General features: G+C 33.5%; 2 protein-coding genes across 6 annotated transcripts; both read right to left on the bottom strand.

Moving 5' to 3' along the window:
- Positions 1-105: 105 nt before the first annotated feature.
- Positions 106-3,717, bottom strand: Mcm3 (minichromosome maintenance 3). The gene is made up of 11 exons (XM_033337039.2): positions 3,395-3,717; positions 3,215-3,327; positions 2,899-3,107; positions 2,669-2,799; positions 2,356-2,594; positions 2,039-2,281; positions 1,591-1,954; positions 1,221-1,525; positions 1,001-1,151; positions 512-930; positions 106-436 (listed from the first exon to the last, which is right to left on the bottom strand). The coding sequence occupies exons 1-11, from the start codon at positions 3,461-3,463 to the stop codon at positions 238-240; spliced, it is 2,442 nt and encodes an 813-aa protein (XP_033192930.1). The 5' UTR covers positions 3,464-3,717; the 3' UTR covers positions 106-237.
- Positions 3,718-3,845: 128 nt separating this feature from the next.
- Positions 3,846-21,110, bottom strand: Orct (Organic cation transporter). Of its 5 annotated transcripts, none has more exons than XM_033337045.2 (10): positions 20,970-21,110; positions 6,795-7,369; positions 6,349-6,640; positions 5,994-6,252; positions 5,707-5,875; positions 5,381-5,614; positions 5,078-5,292; positions 4,807-4,988; positions 4,601-4,737; positions 3,846-4,518 (listed from the first exon to the last, which is right to left on the bottom strand). In XM_033337045.2, exons 2-10 carry the CDS (start codon positions 6,935-6,937, stop codon positions 4,401-4,403), a joined length of 1,749 nt encoding a protein of 582 aa, XP_033192936.1. In that variant the 5' UTR covers positions 6,938-7,369; positions 20,970-21,110; the 3' UTR covers positions 3,846-4,400. The 5 variants fall into 5 exon arrangements, with proteins under 5 accessions (XP_033192936.1, XP_033192933.1, XP_033192934.1 ...); XM_033337042.2 differs by lacking the exon at positions 20,970-21,110 and adding an exon at positions 18,894-18,911; XM_033337043.2 differs by lacking the exon at positions 20,970-21,110 and adding an exon at positions 11,915-11,930.
- Between the last annotated feature and the right edge of the window lie 809 nt (positions 21,111-21,919).

Below are 21,919 nucleotides of genomic sequence, written 5' to 3'. Positions count from 1 at the left end.
CTCTTTATTTTACAAAAAAAAGAGATAGATCAGCCATTTTTATGAATTGTCAATTATGAAAATATAAAATGTATCAAGTACTTATACATATAATATAAATTTTAAATGGTAAAAGTATAATTTAACTGGAATATAGATATGCACTTAAATGTTTTTTAACGATAAATACGTTCATAACAAATTTACAATTATCCTTAATGTAAAAAATACAGGATAACTTACAGTACCAAATACATTTTACATAAGGAAGATATTATCATCTGCGGCCATAATTTGATTCGCATCAGACATTTTATTAATTGCAGCGGTAATTTCGCTCGATGTAAATTCTTGACTTTGTTGAGTATTGATATATTCGCGTACTGTTGATAATGAAAGTGATTGCGCCCTTTGTTGTTGAAACAACTTATGAAGAAGTGCTCTGAAAACCTTCAATCTGAAATCACAGAACATATATAACATTCAAATTTCATTGATATAAATAGCAGTTTGAAAACAATTAAACACACACCTTTCTTCAGTGATAGCTGCAGTAGCTTCTGGTTCTACAGTTTGATCAGAATCTGGTGCTGATGGCTGACTTGAATCAGTCGATTTCATTTGCGACCTAGTAATTCTTCTTGTAGCTTCATCAATGTGGCTGTCATCATCGCTTTCAAAATCATATGGATCTTGTTCTCCCGCGTTACTCTTCTTTGTACGTTTCTTCTTGTTTTCGTTCTCCTCGTCTCCACCTGCACTTTCTTCGCTATCATGTCGCCTTCGTTTCTTCTTTTCTTTTTCCAGAACTCGTTTGAAATAGGCGAATTCTACTAATTCTATTGCTGCATGCGCATCATCTGCGGTAACGTTTTTTGATAAACGAGCCTTTGCATGTGCAGTAGACAATCGAATCAATGTTTCTAAAGTACGAGCTGTTACTGGTTGAGTCTAGTAAGAAGTAATACAAAATTAATAAGGAAATAAATGAAATAAACTACAAATGAATAAAACAATGTACCCTTGCTACATCAGAACTTATTGATTCTTCAGATCGTAATTTCGAATATTCGGAAGCAATTACTTCACTAGCTTCCTCTGTAAGCTTTGGTTTCATACAACGAGCTATGTGAATATATTTCCTCATAAAACTTATAGTTAATAATTGATCGCTAAAAGAACATTATCATTCTACAAAGTACTACAAATATAAATGTATGAATGTATAACAGTTTAAGTACCTTTTAGATTGCAATAATCCATGCAATAAGGGGTCATATTTTTGATAAATTTGAGTGTCATTTTCATCAGGAAGGATTTGATCTGGATTTTTTGTACTTAATATATCTACTTTACTGCCTAGAGGTAGTGCCTCTCCATCTTTTTCTTTTGTACTTCTATACCTATGCATCCTAACAACATGATCACTGATTATTTGATCTTGTTCAGAATCCACAATGTCTAGCATAACAAATAATAAATCGAAACGTGAAAGCAATGAATCCTGGAGTCCGATATTTTCCATTGGTGTCTTATATTGATCGTACTGAAAAAGATATATGTATAAACAAATACATATTAATTTATATTAATGAATATAACGCGATTTACTCTTCCATAAACTGGATTTGCAGCTGCCAGTACTGAACATCTTGCATTTAAGCTAACATGTATTCCAGCTTTAGCAATTGTTACTTTTCCTTGTTCCATCACTTCATGAATAGCTGTTCTGTCAATATCTGACATTTTATCAAATTCATCTATACAAATAATTCCGCGATCCGCTAATACCATAGCCCCAGCTTCAAGCCGACGTTCTCCTGTCTCATTATCTATAGTAACTGCGGCTGTTAAACCCACACCAGATGATCCTCTGCCAGTAGTTGGTATTGCTCTTGGAGCTGTACACAAAACGTAGCGCAAAAGTTGCGACTTTGCAACAGATGGATCACCAATGAGCAAAACATTAATATCTCTAATAAAGGAATTAAATATTAAATCTTATTTAAATTCAATTTAGAAAATTTACTTGCTATGCATATAACTTAATGTTCCTTACCCTCTTAATCTTGTACCATTAGGTAATAATTTCTCAACACCACCAAGTAATAAACATAAAATTGCTTTCTTCACGTAATCATGACCATGAATGGAAGGTGCTAGTGATCTAGCAAGTAGTTCAAAGATATTTTTACAAGGATTGTTTTTTGCAAGTTTTTTACACTTAGCAACATCATCATGAGAAATAGTTAAATTAGCTTCTTTGCTTAATTGCATGATATTGTTAGCAATTAAGATCGATCTGTAGAAGATAGTTTTTATATTTAAATAGATTTAAATGTTATTTTCAAAACTTATATTTGTTAGTTGGCATACCTGAAAGTTCCTGTTGTATATCCTCCTTGTTTACCAGGTAGACATCTGAAGCTTCCAACAATCTGAACTCTGTCTCCAGGTTTACAAACATCTACTAAATCATTATCGCATACAACATCTATACTTCTTGGTAGCTGACCAGTTGGTGCTTTTTCTGGCATTTCTTGAATTGTTAATGTCTGATGATCTTTGTATGTAGAAAGGCCAAATTCTGTTTCTAATGGATTACCATCTTCATCCTATATTTGCGAAATTAAAAATATAACATGAAATACTTATTTTACTTTTGAATGATGGTATTATAAATAATTACTGTAGTTGGGTACACAGCAGACTGTGGAAATGCTTCAAATGAAGTGAAGTCAGTATATGTTCGTTCAATTACTGTATGTGTTACACTGCAATAATGAACACTTCTCACAACCTTTGGACGTACCAAGGAACCTAACAAAGTTTAAAACACATATTTTACAGAATCAAAATGTAATAATATTTACGCATAAAATTGATATATATAATATGATATAAAATTGTATAACTTACATTTTGTAACAATACCTTCTACGCACACTAAGTTACCTAAAAAGCGTGATGTAAGGGTTCTTGGTGTAACATGTTTATTTCCAAAACTTCCTTCAAATGCTATAAAAAAATCTATATTTTGTTTTGCATACTCTGTGTCAATGCTTGCAACAAATTGCTTTAACGCATTTTGGAAAGCTTGATGCTCTTCAAAAGAATTATTTAATAGACTATAAAAAAAGTTGGAACCAATGTGGTATAAAATATTGTAAAATTAATATAATTAATCATACTTGAGAAACAAGATCAAGAATGAACAAAGTAGATTTATGCATACCTCGATGCACGAATAGGATTCTTTCTTCGTAAATCGTTAACATTTACATATAGTCTGCGATTGTTTTCTTCAATCATATTTTTAACAAGAGTAGTATAAATGCCTTGATCTTCCTAAGGAATAAGTAAGAAAAAGGATGAATAATATAGGGTTAAGAATTATAAAATTTTACAAACTTACCATATCATCTAAAAAATCCATATACTCTCTTTGTATCTCTTCTAATCTTTGATCTCGATCAATATCCATCTTTTCCGAATAATCTTACTGTTTTAACACAATATTATTTATAAATATTTTTACAAATACCTTGACGATTATAAAATTTGTATACACAAACACGACTGAATGCAACCGGTACGCATTCGTAACAGTTTACGCGGGAAAACAAGAAAGTTGAGGCGTCTTCGATATACTTCAAAGAATCGATATTTTCCACATTTCGATATATTAACAAAATTTATTGCGCTTTCCAGCAGGTGTCAGCACAAGCTATAAAATCTAAAAATTTGAGATTTTATAAAATTGAACATTTTATTTTAAAACAGTAATACATCTAAAATATTAAAATGATTAAAATAGGAGGATGGGGTATGTGTTATATATTACTAATAATGAAATAAAGACATAATTAAAACGTCAAAGTCTTTGTATTTTTTATCTGCGATCTCGGCGCAGAAATATAATTATTTCCTGCGTGAGCTTTCGAAAGAAGCTTTTACAGGCTTATATTTCAAGGTCACTTAACATGTATGTAAACCACATTTAGAAATTAAAATAAATGATATATATGCTGGCAGAATTTTTATGTGCTATTAAATACAAAAGCTGTATATTACGTGTATGTATAAACATAAGGAAACTGCTACCTTCTTGCTTTCATTGTGTATTTTCCAGTAATTACGAAACAAGCTGAAAGTCTAAGTATACATTTCTTATCATCCTTTGATTTCACGTTTTGCATGTTTCGTTTGATTAAAAGCAATCTACATCATTGGTGATATAATTTGAAAGATAAATGTGATTTTGTTTTCTTTTTGTTTTGTTTTTGGTATTGCAGTATTGCAATGGGCACACTAAGATTAGTATACGTAAGACGCGTATACAAGGGTGCCTAAAATACAATCAGACAGGATTGAAGTATATACTTTGAGCATAACCGTTGTATTTTTTTCCTAATTTAACGTCATCCGTTTTGTTTCTCGTGAACACCGTTTTCTTGTGGTTTCAATGGTTTTATCACATCAACTTCGTTTAGTTGTTCTATATCTAGTTGTTGCTTTTTCTTCTTCTTCTCCGATTTCCTAAAATCATGGAAATGTGATAATAGGATTTTTTGATATTTTACCTTGAGAAATGTAAAAGAAGTGTCGTATATCAACATACTTTCCAAATAATTCGCCATCTTGTATAGATTCTGGGAGCTTCTTATTTAACGTCTCTGGAAGGAGTAACGACATAACTCCACCAAAAAGTACACACGATCCAAAAATAACAAATGGTAGAGGCATCCAGATTTCAGACTAGAAAATAGTATTTATCAAAAATAAATACATCATAAACATGATTAGGAAGTTAAAGTAATGAATTACCAAGTGAATGACATGTGGAGCAATTACTCCACCGATTCGAGCGAAAGTCGAGCTTGCTCCAAGACCGACATTTCGAATAACCGTAGGGAATTGTTCGGCAGTAAAAACGTAAATAGCACCATAAGATGATGTAATTGTGAGCTTACCGATCATCGCTAAACATATTACGAGCCACTGAGCATCTAAAAATATTCATAAATTAGAAAATATTAATAAATTTATTGATTAAAAAAACAATGCAATAAAATTTAATTTTTGTTTTGGTTCTAACCAGCAGGTACAAGCAAGATTCCAAGTAATGCAAATCCTGCTATTAGCATGCAACCGCACAGGATGATCTTTCTTCCCCAACGATTCAATGTAAAGATTAAAAACGTGTATGCAGGTATTTCCACCAACCCGGATATGACGAAATTAACGTAATCGTTGCCACCAAGGTTGGACACATGCCAGGATAAACCATAATATGTGCCACTATTTACAAGCCTATTAATAAGGAAAGGATGATATATTTGCAAATACTATATGCCAAAAAATACTGAAAAATCAGAAGGAAAATCAAAGTAAAGATTACCAATTGAAAAATAGTAGAATACTCTTTCTTCTCAAGTTTGGATACCGAAAAAGGTCAAATAACGATGGCTTTCTATAATCTGGTGTAGTTTCCTCGTTATTACTATTAAGAAGCGTATCCAGAGCTTCGCTCGGCATCTCTACGCCATTTTCTAAGGAAGCTCGTTGGAGGAGATCTTTCGCCTCTTGTACACGACCCTTTGTCAATAGCCAACGTGCGGATTCAGGAATGAACCTATAAAGTTTGTCACAACAATATTTAAAAAAATGAAGAAAAGAAAAATATATTTTGATTGAAAGCATTGAACAAAGAGATATTGATCTTACCACCAGTAGAGAAGAAACGCAATGCTAGGCACAGTGATAGCGATTTGTAGCATTCTCCAATCGGTTATAAAATACGCAAAACCAGCAGTTAGAATATATCCAGTTGTGAAGAACAATTGGCAGCCGACCCCAGCTACCAAACGCTTCTTTGGTCCTACCATTTCCAAGGCTGAAAGGCAACGTTGTCGTTCTCATTGTCAGTATTATAACATCAAGCTATAATATTAAATAATAGTAGTGAAGAATATATGAGATTTATTAAATATACGAAATTCGTAAGACTTTACCTATTACATAGGCGACTAAAAAGACTCCACTAGTAGTGGAGCCAACTATTAACCTGAAGACAACGTAGGAAATATACTCGGGGGAAATTGCGACTAGTATACCACCGACCAACTGTATGACTAAAGACAGGAAGAAAATTGGTCTACGCCCAAACTTATCGGACAAACCACCGAAAATCATCGAGCCAAGCATGACTCCTACCATAAACAACGAATCCCCCGTAGCTCTCAACCATGACCTATCGCAAACTAAATTCCACTGGAAATAAAACGAGATAATTATTTGTTAAAACGTTCGAAGGTATAGAAAATATTTGGGTTTATCATTTTAATGTCACGAAGACATGAAATATACCTCAGAAGTAGTAGTACTTTTATATTTGCTTCTATCATAAACGAACGTTTCACATGGCTTGTATCCTTGGGTGTTGAGACTATTCGGAGTTAATGGTTTTTCTCCGTGTATATTACCCGTTGACGTGTCGACGTACCTATCGATCGTTGTCTCATTAACGATATTGGGAAGATCCAGCATGTAGCATTGTAACAATTTTTCCTGCTCGTAACCCCCTGGATAACTCGTATTCAGTATGTGTGGCGGTAAAAAATATGTGGCATTCTCCGGATTTTCATGTGGTAACAGACATCTAGAACGAAAATTTATTTATGAAAATTCATTCTAGATATATAATTTATTATCCAAAGCGAGTTTTTAATCAATTTGAAAAACTCAGAGATATTGTTCTTTCAACAATATAAAAATATCAACAATCTATTTAAATTGCTAGAATAAGATTTTACCTAGCGTTCATTTTCGCGCTCAGGAAGACTCCAGAGATCTTATGGAAAGCACAGGATATCGCCGGTAGACAGAGCAACAGGTAGATTCTGCGTTGATATCGGCCGAACTCCCCCATTCGAAGTATAACATCGTCATACGCCATTTTTCCTTGATACCTCTAATTCTTCTCCGTTTGCGCCTCCAAATCCCCGTAGTCCTTCTGCTCGGGGATACACTTCTAAAGTAACTTTTTTCTATCGTCGAATCCGTCTCGCCGGAAATAATGATTTCTCGCCTCAAGGAGGTCTTTAACCGTATCGCCGCTTCGATGAATCGAGTTACCGATTCATGAATTTTAATTTTGGAAAACCTCCCTCTATCCTTTCTTCTTTAGGAGAAGAGTGTAAGTCTATATTGGTGGACTATGTCATTTTTAATAAAATGGAAGTTATATCGAAGTCGTTGTCAATAAGACAGTCTTTAAGAGTACTTTTATCTAAGCAGACAGTTTCTTGAACGTGTCAATGATCTAACGAAAGTTTAGATTGACTGTGTTGGCTCGGATTTTGCTGCATGTAGATCTCCCACTTTCACCCTGAAATTTAGAAATTGAATAGATTTGTGAAATTAACTCGTGAACACGTTTAACAATAAAACAATTCAAATCGAAAAACAATTTCAATCGAGTTCAAATATCATTCAGGAAAAATTGCTTAATCATTTTTGCAGCGAAGCGTTGTAATTTGCCTAAAATTAGTTGGGCATTCAAGGACATCGAAGAACGATGTCTCGCCAAATTAGTTAGCTATTTTGGCATTCTGACTTCAATTTTTCCACTTTAATTATTCCCCGTTATATACATAAAAATCGATGAATGTATTTATTCCATTTATCTATATCGGTATTTGTATTAGTAAGTAAATAACAAAATTATAAAAAATGGAATAAACTAATATGATTTTGAACTACTAATTTGTCCTACACGATCTCCAATACGATCTTTACTGCGCTACAATTTTAGCAGAATTGTAGCGATAAAATTCGCTGATATTACAATAAAGGCTCGTTAAAAATGCCCATTTCAATGACTGGTAGAAAATGTAGGAAATGCAGGCCATGAAACAATAGTTGGGAGCAAAATGCTTTGTATAAGGATAAAAATAATTTGTAACTCAAAGGATATGCAAATTGACTGGATAATCACGGAAACTATTCTCAAGGTAAGATATATACATATAAAATCGTTCTGCACGGTGTGCACAGTTAAGAATCATCAGGACATCGGGACCAACAGGCATCTCAATCAGATGGAGTGCCTTGTAATGTTACACGATGCGATAAGTATTGCGATATGAGCTACACATTATCGAATCATTAACAATGTAAATGATTTAATATACACTTGCTTGGTTTTACCGGCTTGAATTCAACCTAACTACAGATAATCATCGGGATCGAATCCGACTAAAACATTTATACGAATATGTACTTGTATCTATCAGAAATATTTACGTAACGCGAAGATTACTGTGAATAATTCATTAGATAAAAATAACGAAAAATATGTGTCAAGTTGAACAAGAATGTTTAATGAATGATTTTCAAGATTGATAACGAATGTAGCATTATGTTAATAGCGAACAACATGAGATGACAAAATAAATATGTATGTGGTAATACAGAGCGGCAGAATAAGCAAGTCGAAATTATGCAATGAAAGAAATGTTGTATGCTTGCTTGATATATATTACTTAAAATGGGACACTGTTTAAATGAGTATACGAATATTTAATTTACGAGCTATATTGGAGTTTTGATGCCTATTGCAAACAGAATTTCTAAACTATCTTAAATATGCCGTAATCGTTGTATTATGCGTATAGATATTGTAGAAAATCAGTATAATTCGTTCCTTTTTCTGGAAAGTAAACTTGCGTGAGTGAATAGTTAAACTTTTAATTATAATCCTACTAATATAGTGAGTAAACGTTTCAAATTATATCTTGTTTCAATATCTCTTGAAAAGAAATAATGAACAATCGACTGACAATTGAGATAACGAGCAGGCCTATTTGAAGAAGATAGATATTTTTCTGCATAGTGACAAGGAAAACAATTACCGCTGATTGCAAGAGTGATCATCGTCAAAGGGGAGTCTCTTAATTTACAAGTATAAACTCGACTTTTATTTAAGTCGGTCTGTATGCTAATTGAAAAACAGTTTCTGAAATGATTGATAAAACCTGTACGCTATATTATAGTTCTATGTGGAAATTACATAAAAATAAATTTACGATCGAAAATCAGTAGATTTCATGTACGTAAATAGGTTGGATGTATTATGAAATATATGATATAATGCATAATATAATGTAACAGAATCATAGATGCGTGTATATGGATCTTATGCAATATCATTTAGACTTCCTGAAGAAAGTAAGTACACGTTGCCTCGCGTGTCAGGTTGAAGAATGACAGTGGACTAACTGTTCTGTATTTCCACTCAATGAAACTTATGAATTAAACGTATATACCTCGTGTGATCTTTACTACAGAAACATTTTTTATCTAAAAGATCCTTATACCAAAATTACGCTTATCGTACAATAAGCATTACTTTTTTGCCTCTAATTTAAATTAACAAGTAATTAACTAAATATTTTTTCTAAAAACTATACAAAACTATAAGAAGATAACGAATCTTCAGCAGCACTAACTTCGTTCCCTCTCATCTATTAATACTACCCTATCAGAAATAATACCTAAATAAAATTTAAAAAGATTACACAATCTCGTTGATTATCTTTCTAATATAACAAGATCTCTATAAAAGCCCTTCTCAGATTTTCATTCAACTAAAATAAGTTCAAATCATGCATCTTCTAAAATTATTAAAAAATAATTTTCTTCCTAAATGTATCAACTTCAAAAGCATATTGCCTTATTTACAAGAGCCAAAAGAACATGATCAACGTACTTGTACACGTCACGTGCTATTATACTCTACAATATACGCTCTTATGCCTTATACATATTAAGTATCCTAATCGCATTTCAACCGGATACTCGCTAATTAAAAGTATCGTATGTGTTTCCTCACGTAGTATGGTCACTGATATGGCAAGTTATCACACGTTTATTAAAGAAATCAGAGAGTGGTCGTTGGACGAACGAATACGAAGCAATCTTGCACGCACGAAGGCCGGACGACGACTGCCGGCGCTTTGGCCGATGCCGATGATACACAGGAACTCAAGTATATGACCCTTCCTCAGAGGTATAGCAGTGGCGCCGCAACCACCACCATCGACTGAACAAGTCTACCCTCCTCCTACCCTCACTTTTCTATCACGTTCCCCGTTGCCATCCACCAGGACTCCCACCAGCTTTCTTCCACCCTCGGGAGTGCCATGGTCAACCATACCAAATGGTTGTCTGAATGTCGATGACTTGTTGCTCCCAAGGAAGATCGTGAAATAGAAGAAGAACCTTTAATTGTTGGTACTTTATAGTCTTCTTCCTTAAATATTTCTTTTCATAGGTAGCTGGAGATTTTACCTTTGACTTTCAATTTTCTCTGTATTTTCATATTTATCATTTTCTATACTCGATCTATATTTTACCTTTTTATAGTATTGGTATCTTTCGTGGTCAATTTTTCTCTATATTTTCACATTTGTTACTATCAATGCTTGAAACTTTCGATTCCTAATTCTTTATTTCGTCTCTTCCTGTTTCCATCCAATTATCTTTCATTGATGCTAAAAAGATTGAACTATATTACTGGTTAAAAATCCCTCATTCAACTCTCAGTACTATTTTAAAGTTCGTTATCCTTAATTAAATTCGTTTCATCTCTGACCATTGAACCTCCAAATCTGTGTCTTTGACCTCACCAGAGGCTAAAAATTCTACTTCTAATTCTTTGTCCCGCTCGACTTCTCGAACTCATCCTGACCAAAGACCTGTTGCAAACCTGTTGCTCCTCGTTGAATCAGACGATTCACCGTGCCAAATTCATTTGGACAAGGTGGATGAACAGGAGAAATCAGCCAGCAATGTGCGGACAACATCGTTGGGATCATGTTGCTGGCGGAGGTTCGTTTGCTTTTTGCATTCCATCTTGGATTGATGTAGAGGTTCCTTTGGATCTTTTATTATCTAAATGCATCTATCATATTAGAATAAAATATATAAACTATGTATCTTTCAAGAGGAAACAATTATAATTCTTAATAAACGAATAAAGTATTCAATTAGGTTTAGAATCATCTATATCGAAAGCTTGAAATAATTTTTGAAAAAAGAAAAATTGTGTCTAAATATCTGAAGGAGAATGATCATATCTCTGATCAGATCATCAAATGATCTATTTGCCATAAGCATCATTTAAAAATAAAATTCACGTTTATTTCCGAGTCATCGAACCATAAAGAGAAACATAGCAAGTAAATTCTACTACTACTCATACATGTGAATGCTTGAAGATGTAAGCAGGAGACTATCTTCAAATAGATATTTCATACGTTAATGACCTAAGTAAATATTTAGATTATCTTCCTGTTGAAAACTTCAATGCCCACTGTATTATGTAAGAAGAGTTAAATATTACAACGACAGATCTCTGTGTAAATATATGCAAGAAAAAAATATTTCAAGAGAAACCAGTATTTACACCTTTTTAAAGATTCAAGAAGACACTTATTCATCACTACCATAAAAAATGCACTTGAATTGTGACCAAAATAATTGACGCATTTTTTCATGCCAACTCAACAGACATAAAATACTAATAATCACAAAACTTGTAGCAACAATTAATTATCCTTATCTGGTAAAATCTTCTTCAACAATTAAGGAAACATATCATAATTAACCATTAATTTTATATGAAATAATCATTAAACACATAAAGAGTACCAATGGTCACAAGCACACAGTGGAAAGCAACTAGAAAAGGTGCATATATCGTGCGGTCATAACTATGCGCATTGAGTCATGCCAGTTCTCAGGATGCAAACAGATCGCGTAGCGGCGAGTTGATAACACAACGAGCTGGGCGAATTGATGGTGCCGCGTGCGTGTAACGCGCTGGAAACGATGACAAGGTAAAAAGTGGTCGTTTGCATTCGCGGCATACCGCGGCAATTCAGTCGCGTGCTGAAGCAGGGCCTGATGTTCGTTCACGAAGAGGCTTAGGACCGTTGGAGAACGCAGCTCCTGCTGGAATTTAGGATCCTTCCAGAATAAAATCCCTTTAGAGATTTTCGAATATTTATGATTGCTCAAGAAGGTGCTGGTTGACCATTTGCTTTCGGGAATTAATCCGATAGAGCATGTTCCTTTTATTATCTCTCGATCCTCTCTGAAGAGAAAAGAGGTTTATTTTTGCCATAAGGCAGTACTCTACCCTAGACAATTACTTTTATCTATTATTACGGAATATAAAAAAAGAATCAGTAACTACGTAGATAAATATGTAGATACATATTTTTTAACTTGTAACCAAAATTTCAAATAATTGTCTTCAATAACACGGGAAATAGAATATCATCTGTTATGTAACTATTTTTAAACCTTCAAGACTAAAATACTCTCTTAGTCCTTCATTTCTTGTGTTTCTCTTCCTGATATGGAGAAATTTCTTCAGGGATGAAGTTGATGGTGCAAGATAGGTCTGAGGATCTCCAGTACACCGTGACCCGGTAGAAAAGTAAATAAATCGATGGAAACTGCAAGAAAATGTAAATTATTCAGGGTGCGTGGCGATGGGAGGCACGAAAAACATGGAGGACGAGGAGATCTTGTAAATTACGATTCTCCGGTGATCCTCGTGCGGACGATCTCCCTCGAAGGACGAGTACAAAAGAGGACCGAGACGCAGAGATGTAATTTACAACAGGTTTTCGTCCGTGGAAAAACATTGACGGGCATGACTGAAACGCACAGTCGTTCAGACGCCAGATTATATCCCGTAACATTAAGAACCATAACACTTTGTCTCGTCAGCGTAGATCTCACTCTCTCTTTCTCTGTTACACTTTGTCTACTCCATTTCGCGTCTGGTGCATTTAAAAGAAACGGATAATTGCACGTATTCTGCGCACTATAACCGGATGCTCGATAGTTACCCCAATTCTTTGTAAATTGCAATACCGCGGGACGAAATTGAAGTTATTATGCTGGAAGATATGGATGATGCCACAGTGGAACGCTTCTCCCGCTTGTTTCGCTTATACTACTTTATTTCTTTCAGAACTCTTGGGATGGATAGTATTCTCTTGATAATGTTCAACTATTGATCCATTCTACTGATATCGAACCTAGTAAAGAGGTGGTTTTATCAATAACATTCAATAAATCTAAGTATTTAAGCTATACTACTTAATGCATATTACATATATTGTCATTCTGTGGGATTTATTTAAAACGTTTGTAATTTAACTTACTTCAAATAATGTAATATATTTTTTAGATTATTAACATAGAAATCGATCTGAAAAATAGATCGAATAGTTCAGAGACACACGATACTTATTAAAATAAGTTAAGATATTTTATTCTTTTACTTTAAATTATATATTTGATATTTTTTGTATATCATCTGGTAATGAATTAAAACATGATTATCAAATAATTTTACGTCTCTATCATTAAAAATTTTTCACCTCGATATATTTAGAACACAAGTAGATAGAATAAAAAGAGACTTTTGTTTCTTTCTCCTATCTGTTGGAATTGCCATCGTTCATTCGCCTATTCTCTCATCACGTTGGTTTATGATTCTCCCATTTTACGTTTATGATGAAACTTAAGGACTCGGGCGGCATATATCTGTGAAAAGAGTAATCAACCTTACGCTATCTATAAATAGAGTGTGTGCGTTTATGCGAGTTCGGAGCGAGTGCCGAGAGGCTAGAGCGTGAAAGGGAGAAGTCGGGGTACAGGTGTATTTCCCGTCGAGTACGAATTGATTTGAGAAACATTATGCTCCAACCGACAACCGGTTTTCACATTGATTGCCCAGCAAATCGTAACTTTATCGTTCGTGCTCACGGACTTGCCGATATTTCTTTTCTTTATCTGCTTTCCTTCATCGTGAGAGCATTTTTCTATGATTATTTGTTGATAAAAGACTGCGTTTAAATTTTTTAATTGAAAAGCGTTCTAATATTAATATAGTATGACGCTAACACAAATAAATTTACATAAATTTTCGTCCTTTTGACACTTTGTTCCTTAAATGAAAATCATTGCTCTATGCTATTTTTTGTCATTTTTTATACTTTGAAAATTAAAACCTTCTTAGGATGCTTCTGTGAAGATTTCAAAATAGGAATGAAGAATTCCTCTTTGACTAAGAGCGAAATATCTTCGCAGAAAACTAGTTATTTTTTGTGACGTAAAAATAATTGCTTCTAAATATTTAGAGGAATATTCATGGAATAAACAAGTGTAAAGTCCTTCTATACTTAACGTCGTCGTAGTAAAGCGCCGCTTGCTTATAAGCACGCAAAGTAGCAAAGCTTAGAGGAATTCTTGAAATGCTCTCTCAGAATAATTTGCATGTTGGTCATTTTATTCGAGTAGATGATTCTTTGTTTATTTTGAGAAGATCTTAATTAAGATTGCGGCTTTCTGGAATTAGAAAAAGCTGTTGAAATTCCTAAAATGGATGACACACAACATTCAGTGAACTTATCATAATGAATAATTGTTTATCCCAATTAAAAGTATAACTTAGTATTTATTTCCAAGAAAGAATTGTTTTCTGCAATGGAAACATTCTTTTACATCATACAGATTGTTTCACCAAACTGATCTCGAGTCGATAGCTTAATCGGCTGTATCACCAATGTTGGATGATTGGTCCGATGACAACCATTAATGGAAGATTCAGAACATCAAACATAAAAGTGTCTTACAACGACACTAGAACGCTATAACGGCTTTAATATCCGTGTGAAGTTGAATTCGACATAGAGGTATGTTAACGTCCAAAAGTATCTATTGCGGGATTAATGTCCCACTATTATTGTTGGGTCATGCATATTTATGCATTAATGCGAAATTCGAGTATACGAAAATGCATAGAATCCGTATTTAAAATATCCAAAGTAGAGTATTCCTTACAGTTTAATAGACGAGAGAAACCTCCATTTAAGTTTATAAAAATATGAATTTGCATAAATATTTGTAATTTAGTTACAAGTAATATGAGTATCATAGGTCAGAGATGGACTATGCAACAATTTGAACTAAAGTAGGTTACTTAATTTTAGGATACTAAATTTTAATTTGTACAAAGTCAAGTGGTAATTGATATTGATATTTGTAAACAAACTTGCATTATAAAAAATACGATTTAGTTAGAACAATTCGACCAGTTGGTTTTGTTCGTGATAAGATAATCTTATCCTAAGCCTTGTTATGGTATATGATATCCAGTTACATATATTATAAATTTTGACAATGAATTTTGATCATTAACGTTTATTGTTTTTGACATTTCTTTTCTATCATGAAACTATTTCATACGTGTTCATTTTAGTAGTTACGTTGAAGATCTTTCTGAGATATTACCGTCTGCACGATAGATTCTAAGAGGCGCGTCATTGCTTAATCACTCACTACGCTCTTCAACTCGAATATTTAATCCTTACGGAGGAAAATGAAACCATTTACAATTACGATCCTTCTAGAGATTTGATAAATAGGGTCATATAAATTCTTTTAGTAACAATCTTAATGCAACGGATAAACGTTTTCTTTTATCATAATTTTTTTTTTAATTTTTTAACCACATCATTTTTATCATAAATTCTAATTACTCATCGAAGTATCTAATAACACAGTAATTAGAGAATTATTAAAACGGTGTTTTGCTAAAACTAAGTTTTTCGGAATGCTATTTTCTGCAATAACCTTAATTAATTTTTAATGAATCAACAAAAGTATTCGTATTAATAAGTATCAGGTTAAAGAAATTTATCGTCAGTTATGTTATAACAAGTTAAAAGTCTATGTCCTTTATATCTATTCCTTTTATGGATTTTAGGAAAATGCAAGACAATTCCGATATTTCATAGAACAGCATTCTTTTTCCTGAAGGACCAACTAACTGGAATTATATAATTTTTTTCCAAGTTATCTCGATTGTTCACTCTGGTATACCTATTCCTCGCGCTTACCGACCGCCTCTTTTGGTCGCAGACACGAAGTTTTTCCTTTTTTTTCTTCCATAAAAATTCCAACGCTCATCCCTTCTACTCCTCTGTCACGCGCGTACAAAGTCATGACTTACATGGGCGCCGATAGAATTTCGTCTAAAATGGGGAAAATTAATAATTTTTCAAATCCACCATTAACTATCCCACAGAATTAACTTTATCATTTTTTATGAATCTTTAATCTTTTTTTTTGTACTTTAGTAAATGAATTTGACATAACTTTCTAGCTGTATACATTATAATAAAAATTATATAAGTTTATGAAATACAATGAAGATCTAGATAAAAATACAAGTATTATTGAAAATCCATCCACCTGATCAACATGCTGTTTCACACGGGATCGCAGCAACCACGCCTTCCCTTGACGCGTGATTCCACGACCCACGTGGATAGACATTCTCTTGGAACGCTCACATTTTACAGTTATCGCGCACCTTAGGGAAACGAATAATTTCCAATAGCGTCACTGCTTGCCTCAAGCAATGTGTTCTATGAAGGATGCGAATATAACTGGTTAAATTTTCCGTATTTATCAAAGGCAATGTTCTTGAACATTTTGGAACTGCATATTTCTCATTTAAGTTTAAAGATCCCATTTAACATAACATTTTTAGTTGCGCCAAACTTCAATGTTTCTACAAAAAAAGGTTCTAATTAAAACACAGAGATAAAAAACAATCTTCCATTGTCTTCTACCACTTATGAAGAAACGTATTTTTGTAAATATGATTTGTAAAATGGAACTCAGATAGAAAATTGTTTTATCTGTTAAATATTGTAAAGAGTATTATACTTCGGATGTTTCATATATTTTTGCATATTATGTGTTTTCTGTGCATTTTTGTACCTTCAAATTTCCCATACATGTATACAGATTCACAGTCTACTAATGACTATCTACAAACAATTCCATCGTTAATTAATCAAGTTTAGTAAAGAGGACAGTAAAGTAAACAAAATAAAGAAAAAAGGTGCCACCTTGAAATCGTTATCGCGAGTCCAAGTGTTGATAGAAAGGGGCACAGCATCCTTGTTGAAGCAGAATGTAGAATTAGAAACTGGTGGTAAAAAATAATGTTAAAACGTCAGTGTGTCGGCGCCCATGGATGGCTACCCCCTTTTAGCTACTCCCATCGCCGTTGGAGGCCGAGAGAGCAGAGCTCGAGAGCGAACTCGAAGGCTATTTATAGTAGGGAGCGGCTTCTAGTTCCCACCGCGTGAAAAATCGCGACTGGTTTCCTGCGAGCCAGAGAGAAGGAAAGAGGAGAAGGGAAGTATTTAAACTTTGGAGGGAGGTAAATGAAAGGAGGGAAGAATGGGCGGTACGGAGAAAGAAGAAGGGGAGAGAAGGAGACAGAAGGAGACACAGGAAAGCGAGATAAGGCGGCAGGTTCTGTCTGTATACTCGTCTTGACTCGCTTTCTCTTGTCCATTTGCCTCGTTTTAAGCGTTCGCCCCGAAAGGCTTGAAAGCCCTGAAAGGCCGCTGTCCTTGCAAGGGCGCTCCCGTGAACTACACTCGCGGAGGAAGCAAGAAAGTCGCTGGAGGCGTTTGCATCCCCCTCTGAGAAATTTTAACGTAGAAATACAGACACCAAACTCAGGCTACTGGCGGGAAACTGGCCAGCCGAGTCATCCGTTTCATTAAATGCTCCCCGGGATCACTTGACTTCCTTTCAACTGAAGACTAGAGAGAAAGGATATAATAAGTCACATTTCCTATTTTCTTAATTTTTTACAGAGCAGCAGTTTTAAATTTCTATATTCTTTTGTGAATTAATTATACATTACCAACATTATCCTTTCTTCAAGTTTGAATATTTTTACAAATATTGCTCGTTATAATATAAAAATATTGAAAAGATCAATATATTATCAACAATTATACATAACAATTATCTTAACAATACTTTTAACTGAACCTAATAGATTCCTTAATTTCTAAATTTGATGTTACTCGATTCAAAAACTGAAACAAATGAAATGTAAAGTATTGAGTACTATATTATACTCTATTCTAAATAAAGAAACTATTAAAGATTCAAGGTAAACAACATTTCAGCTCTTATACGATGTTTTATATGGATGATTGACTTAACGTGAACGCTTCAAAACATTGGTGATGTGTAGAGTCAACAATATTCGAAGGCCTAAGATTTTATGAAATCGTCTTCCTCATTAACATGTCTCTGTGTCAGAATATATATCCGTCGTCTATTCGCATACGAGATGAAGATCGTGCTTCCACAACTTTCCATATTCCATTTTATCCAATGTGCATTCCAACAATGTTTATCTTGGTTACGGGACAACAATATTCAGATGTTTAAGGAAATCCTCATCATTGTTATTGCAAATATTTACATAATTTTTGCTGCAAATATTCAGTGACTCATGTTCTGCAGCATAGAAAAGTGTAAGATTATAAATTGTATGATTAAATCTTAAGTTCTAGAGTGAATATTTGCATGGAGTTTACGTTTTCATCTGCAATATTTTCCCGCGTGTATTTTGTACTACGAGCATGCGCGTTGGTAAATTTGTTGAGCAGAAACTCGCGCATAGTTGGCATGCTAATGAACCAGATTGTTTCACAGAAATGATCAATGATATAATTACTCTTTTTGTACGAAACCTTCTGGCAATATTATTTTCTAATACGCAGAACGTGTGAACATATACCCCTCTTATGATTGAGGATTGCTTTCGCGATCGTTCATATGAACTTTTTATTAGTTGCTTAGCTGACCCGGCGTCGCGTCGACTGTCTGCCGGCCGGCCAAGTATGCACAGTTAATCGATAATGAACGTAAAAGCAGCGGTTCCACGACAAGTGAACCAATTTGTACTTCCCACTACACGCGAAACATATGTCAACCTTTTATACCTGTCTGTCTCTGTCATAGAATCGTAGATTTCCCAGCGAGTGGCAGCTAGTTCGGGGGCTCACGTCACACATTAAAACGTCAAAGCACTGAAAGCACACACTAACGAGAAAAGGACAGGTCGAAGACCCTATGATACTGAATATGTACTTTCCAAAGCTATCGAAAGATGGCGTTGTACACAATTTATGAATTATTGAATATCCATTTGATTTATAGTAACATTTTACATAATTAGAATGTTTTTTAAACTTTATGTTACTTTACGCCCTGCGTTTTACTCGTACGAAAGAAAATATATGTATATTTTAAATATTTATAAAAATATAATTTATAATTCCAATGCATCATCGCTTCGAAAATGTTTGCAATGCATAAAAGTATTCATTCGTATATACGTTGTCAACTTTGTTCAATATGAGTTAACAAGAGCGAATCATATATTTGATCTATTGTACTTTGATATTGTGCATTATGCTTGCACTTGACCTCTCGTCGAGTTTCATGCTCATGTACAGTTGAATATTGATTCATATGGGCGATATCGTTCGATAGTATTGGGAGAAATGCATGATTGCATTTGGAATGAAATGTTTGTTCGACATTTTTGAGTAACCAATTCAATCCCAAAAAGGGAAGGTTGTTTCATTCTAAAGGCAGCAAATATCTGTTAACTGCACTACATTGCAATGCGCATAAAATGTTGAGCATAATAGTAACAAAGTATTGAACTATGTGCGCTATTCTTTAAATTACATTCATGCACAATCCTGCATACAAAACAGAAATGCGATTAGACGCGTGATTCTAATGCATGTCACACAATTCAACTTGCTGATAATGTATGCTCTACAATAATGTGTCTTTCTTTTTAAAATATCTATTGTAAATAGCTGGATTAAAATTACTTTCATTATTTATTTTTTATTAATTTATATTACATACTTGAATTATGTTTACATTTCTACTGTCCTTCAAACTACTGCTTTATTAATTGAGAAATTATTAGAATAGCGTTCAGCATCGGATAGCAGTTGGCTCTGTGGAGACATTAGTGTAGAAAAGAGCAAAAAGAGCTTGGCACCAATAAAGTACGATCAATATAAATACAAAATCGATTAAACGTTATTTAATACTTCTAACAGCATTCGGAATCATCGAAACACCTGCTTTTTCCTTGTTTTGTGTAGGTTAGCGCACTTAACTATCCTCATGTCAATTGATAGATGCAATCCGTACTGTAATGCCTTAACGTCGAACTCTACCGGTTCTCTACTCGAAACGATTGGCATTGACTGGTGACAAATGCGTAATCACCTCGCATTAACAGTGTACATTCTGAATGGGACCACAGTCCGGTTGGGCGACAGCATTAAGTATAGAATCATAACGAGTGCTATAAAAAAATCATCTTCTTATGCTTTCTTTTATAAATTTATGTACAGTATAAATAAATAAATAATTAATGTATAATAATATATAAATAGATCTTGGTACATATGTATGCATGTATAAATCCAATGGGAAATTTAAAATGTAACAATTATTAGTTTAACAATTTTTTATGATATCGAAATTAACTAATAGCAATACTGGTAGGCAAACAATTGATATAATAAAAATATATGTACATCGATAGTGTAAAATTTTTTAAATTTGAATCCATGAAGAATGTTCAGTTTCTCCTAGAAATTGCATATCTTAATATTTTATTGAAATCGGAGTAGCTATTTAAAGATGATTGTTTGGATACCTTTTACTATTTCATTCCTAATTTTATTTTTATATATCTTTGTATTTTTACTTCTCCTTCTTCACATACACACAGTTATATATTACTTCTATTTTTATATCTTTATCGCGGTAATAATATAATTAGACAGCGTCACTTAACATCATATAGATCTTGTGTTCAAATGGCAGGACGGGAATAGCAGCGAACATATTAATCACTGGTATTACAATCATTCGATCATTCTTGATACCATTTATAACATTTAAAAATCTGTTTGAAAATGTCACAGTACATAATTAAGTATATACATATAAAAAAATAATATTAATACAATAAAACTTACTTAAATTTTGGATCCAATGAAATTTTAATCGTCCCACGGTCATTGATTATATTACACGATACAACAATCAATCATATTGGATGTATAACTATGTATATCATTTCGAACAGTACAAACATAACACACATTTACTATTGGTATATTTCACAGATACAATTGCTATATAATTACATCGCTAAAAATCATGACACTTAGTAAGAAGCACATTTAAATATTTTGATTAACAATATCTATATCAGCACACTATAACGATCAAAGAGGATATTCGCGTGTATGATTGTTGTTATGATCGAATTTACGATTAATTATTTACAAACTATAAACATTCAGTTTTCCATAAAGATTCAGAAGGTATCGAGGATAGGAAACCTCGTTTATTCCGCGGAACAGTGTTCTCCATGTCAAGAGAGAGTTTTGTTTGTTGAAACCGATTCACTACAGTCCGTACTCGTTTTAACGTTCGCATGAGCTTAACTGACAATGAAATGAAGCTTTGTAATTTCCAGGTCGTGTTCACCTATCTAGAGTGGGCATGAAACAGATACAATCAAGGACGTGTTAAGCATAGGCTTAGCTTGTAACTTCGTGTAATTCACATTACTCCTCATTGAACGAAAGTAGCGTATTTCGAACATGTAGAGGAGAAGGTGGCAACATGGAACCCTGTCGGTAAATTGAAATCTCACTTTAATACAATATTTCAGGCGTACATGTATTGGACAACAGTCTAATTATATTCGATTTAAGCACAAAACAACACAGCGGTAAAAGCGAAAAAATGTCAAATGTTTATTATTTATTTACCTTTATCTTAATATTAAATATCCAAATTCTTTCATATATTAGTCATTTCCAGTTGTTCAAAAGAAAAAAAAGTAAGATTTCGTTATTCCTACTTTCTTCTCAATTTTGTATTTTGCATAGTTACTATATATTTCCTTTTCCTTCTT

Source organism: Bombus vancouverensis, chromosome 10, assembly GCF_051014615.1.
Source record: "Bombus vancouverensis nearcticus chromosome 10, iyBomVanc1_principal, whole genome shotgun sequence".
In the NCBI taxonomy this organism is placed as follows: domain Eukaryota; kingdom Metazoa; phylum Arthropoda; class Insecta; order Hymenoptera; family Apidae; genus Bombus; species Bombus vancouverensis.
Note: the sequence above shows the minus strand (reverse complement) of the source record. Positions and strands in the feature narration are given on the sequence as shown.

Excerpts from the sequence above, each read along its gene's own strand:
- Mcm3 (XM_033337039.2), bottom strand. The coding sequence starts at position 3,463 with ATGGATATTGATCGAGATCAAAGATTAGAAGAGATACAAAGAGAGTAT. Across the intron at positions 3,328-3,394 it reads TGGATTTTTTAGATGATATG|GAAGATCAAGGCATTTATAC; the intron begins GTAAGTTTGTAA and ends CTTATTCCTTAG. Across the intron at positions 437-511 it reads GCAGCTATCACTGAAGAAAG|ATTGAAGGTTTTCAGAGCAC; the intron begins GTGTGTGTTTAA and ends CTGTGATTTCAG.
- Orct (XM_033337045.2), bottom strand. The coding sequence starts at position 6,937 with ATGGCGTATGACGATGTTATACTTCGAATGGGGGAGTTCGGCCGATAT. Across the intron at positions 5,615-5,706 it reads GCGTTTCTTCTCTACTGGTG|GTTCATTCCTGAATCCGCAC; the intron begins GTAAGATCAATA and ends CAAACTTTATAG. Across the intron at positions 4,989-5,077 it reads AATCTTGCTTGTACCTGCTG|ATGCTCAGTGGCTCGTAATA; the intron begins GTTAGAACCAAA and ends GAATATTTTTAG.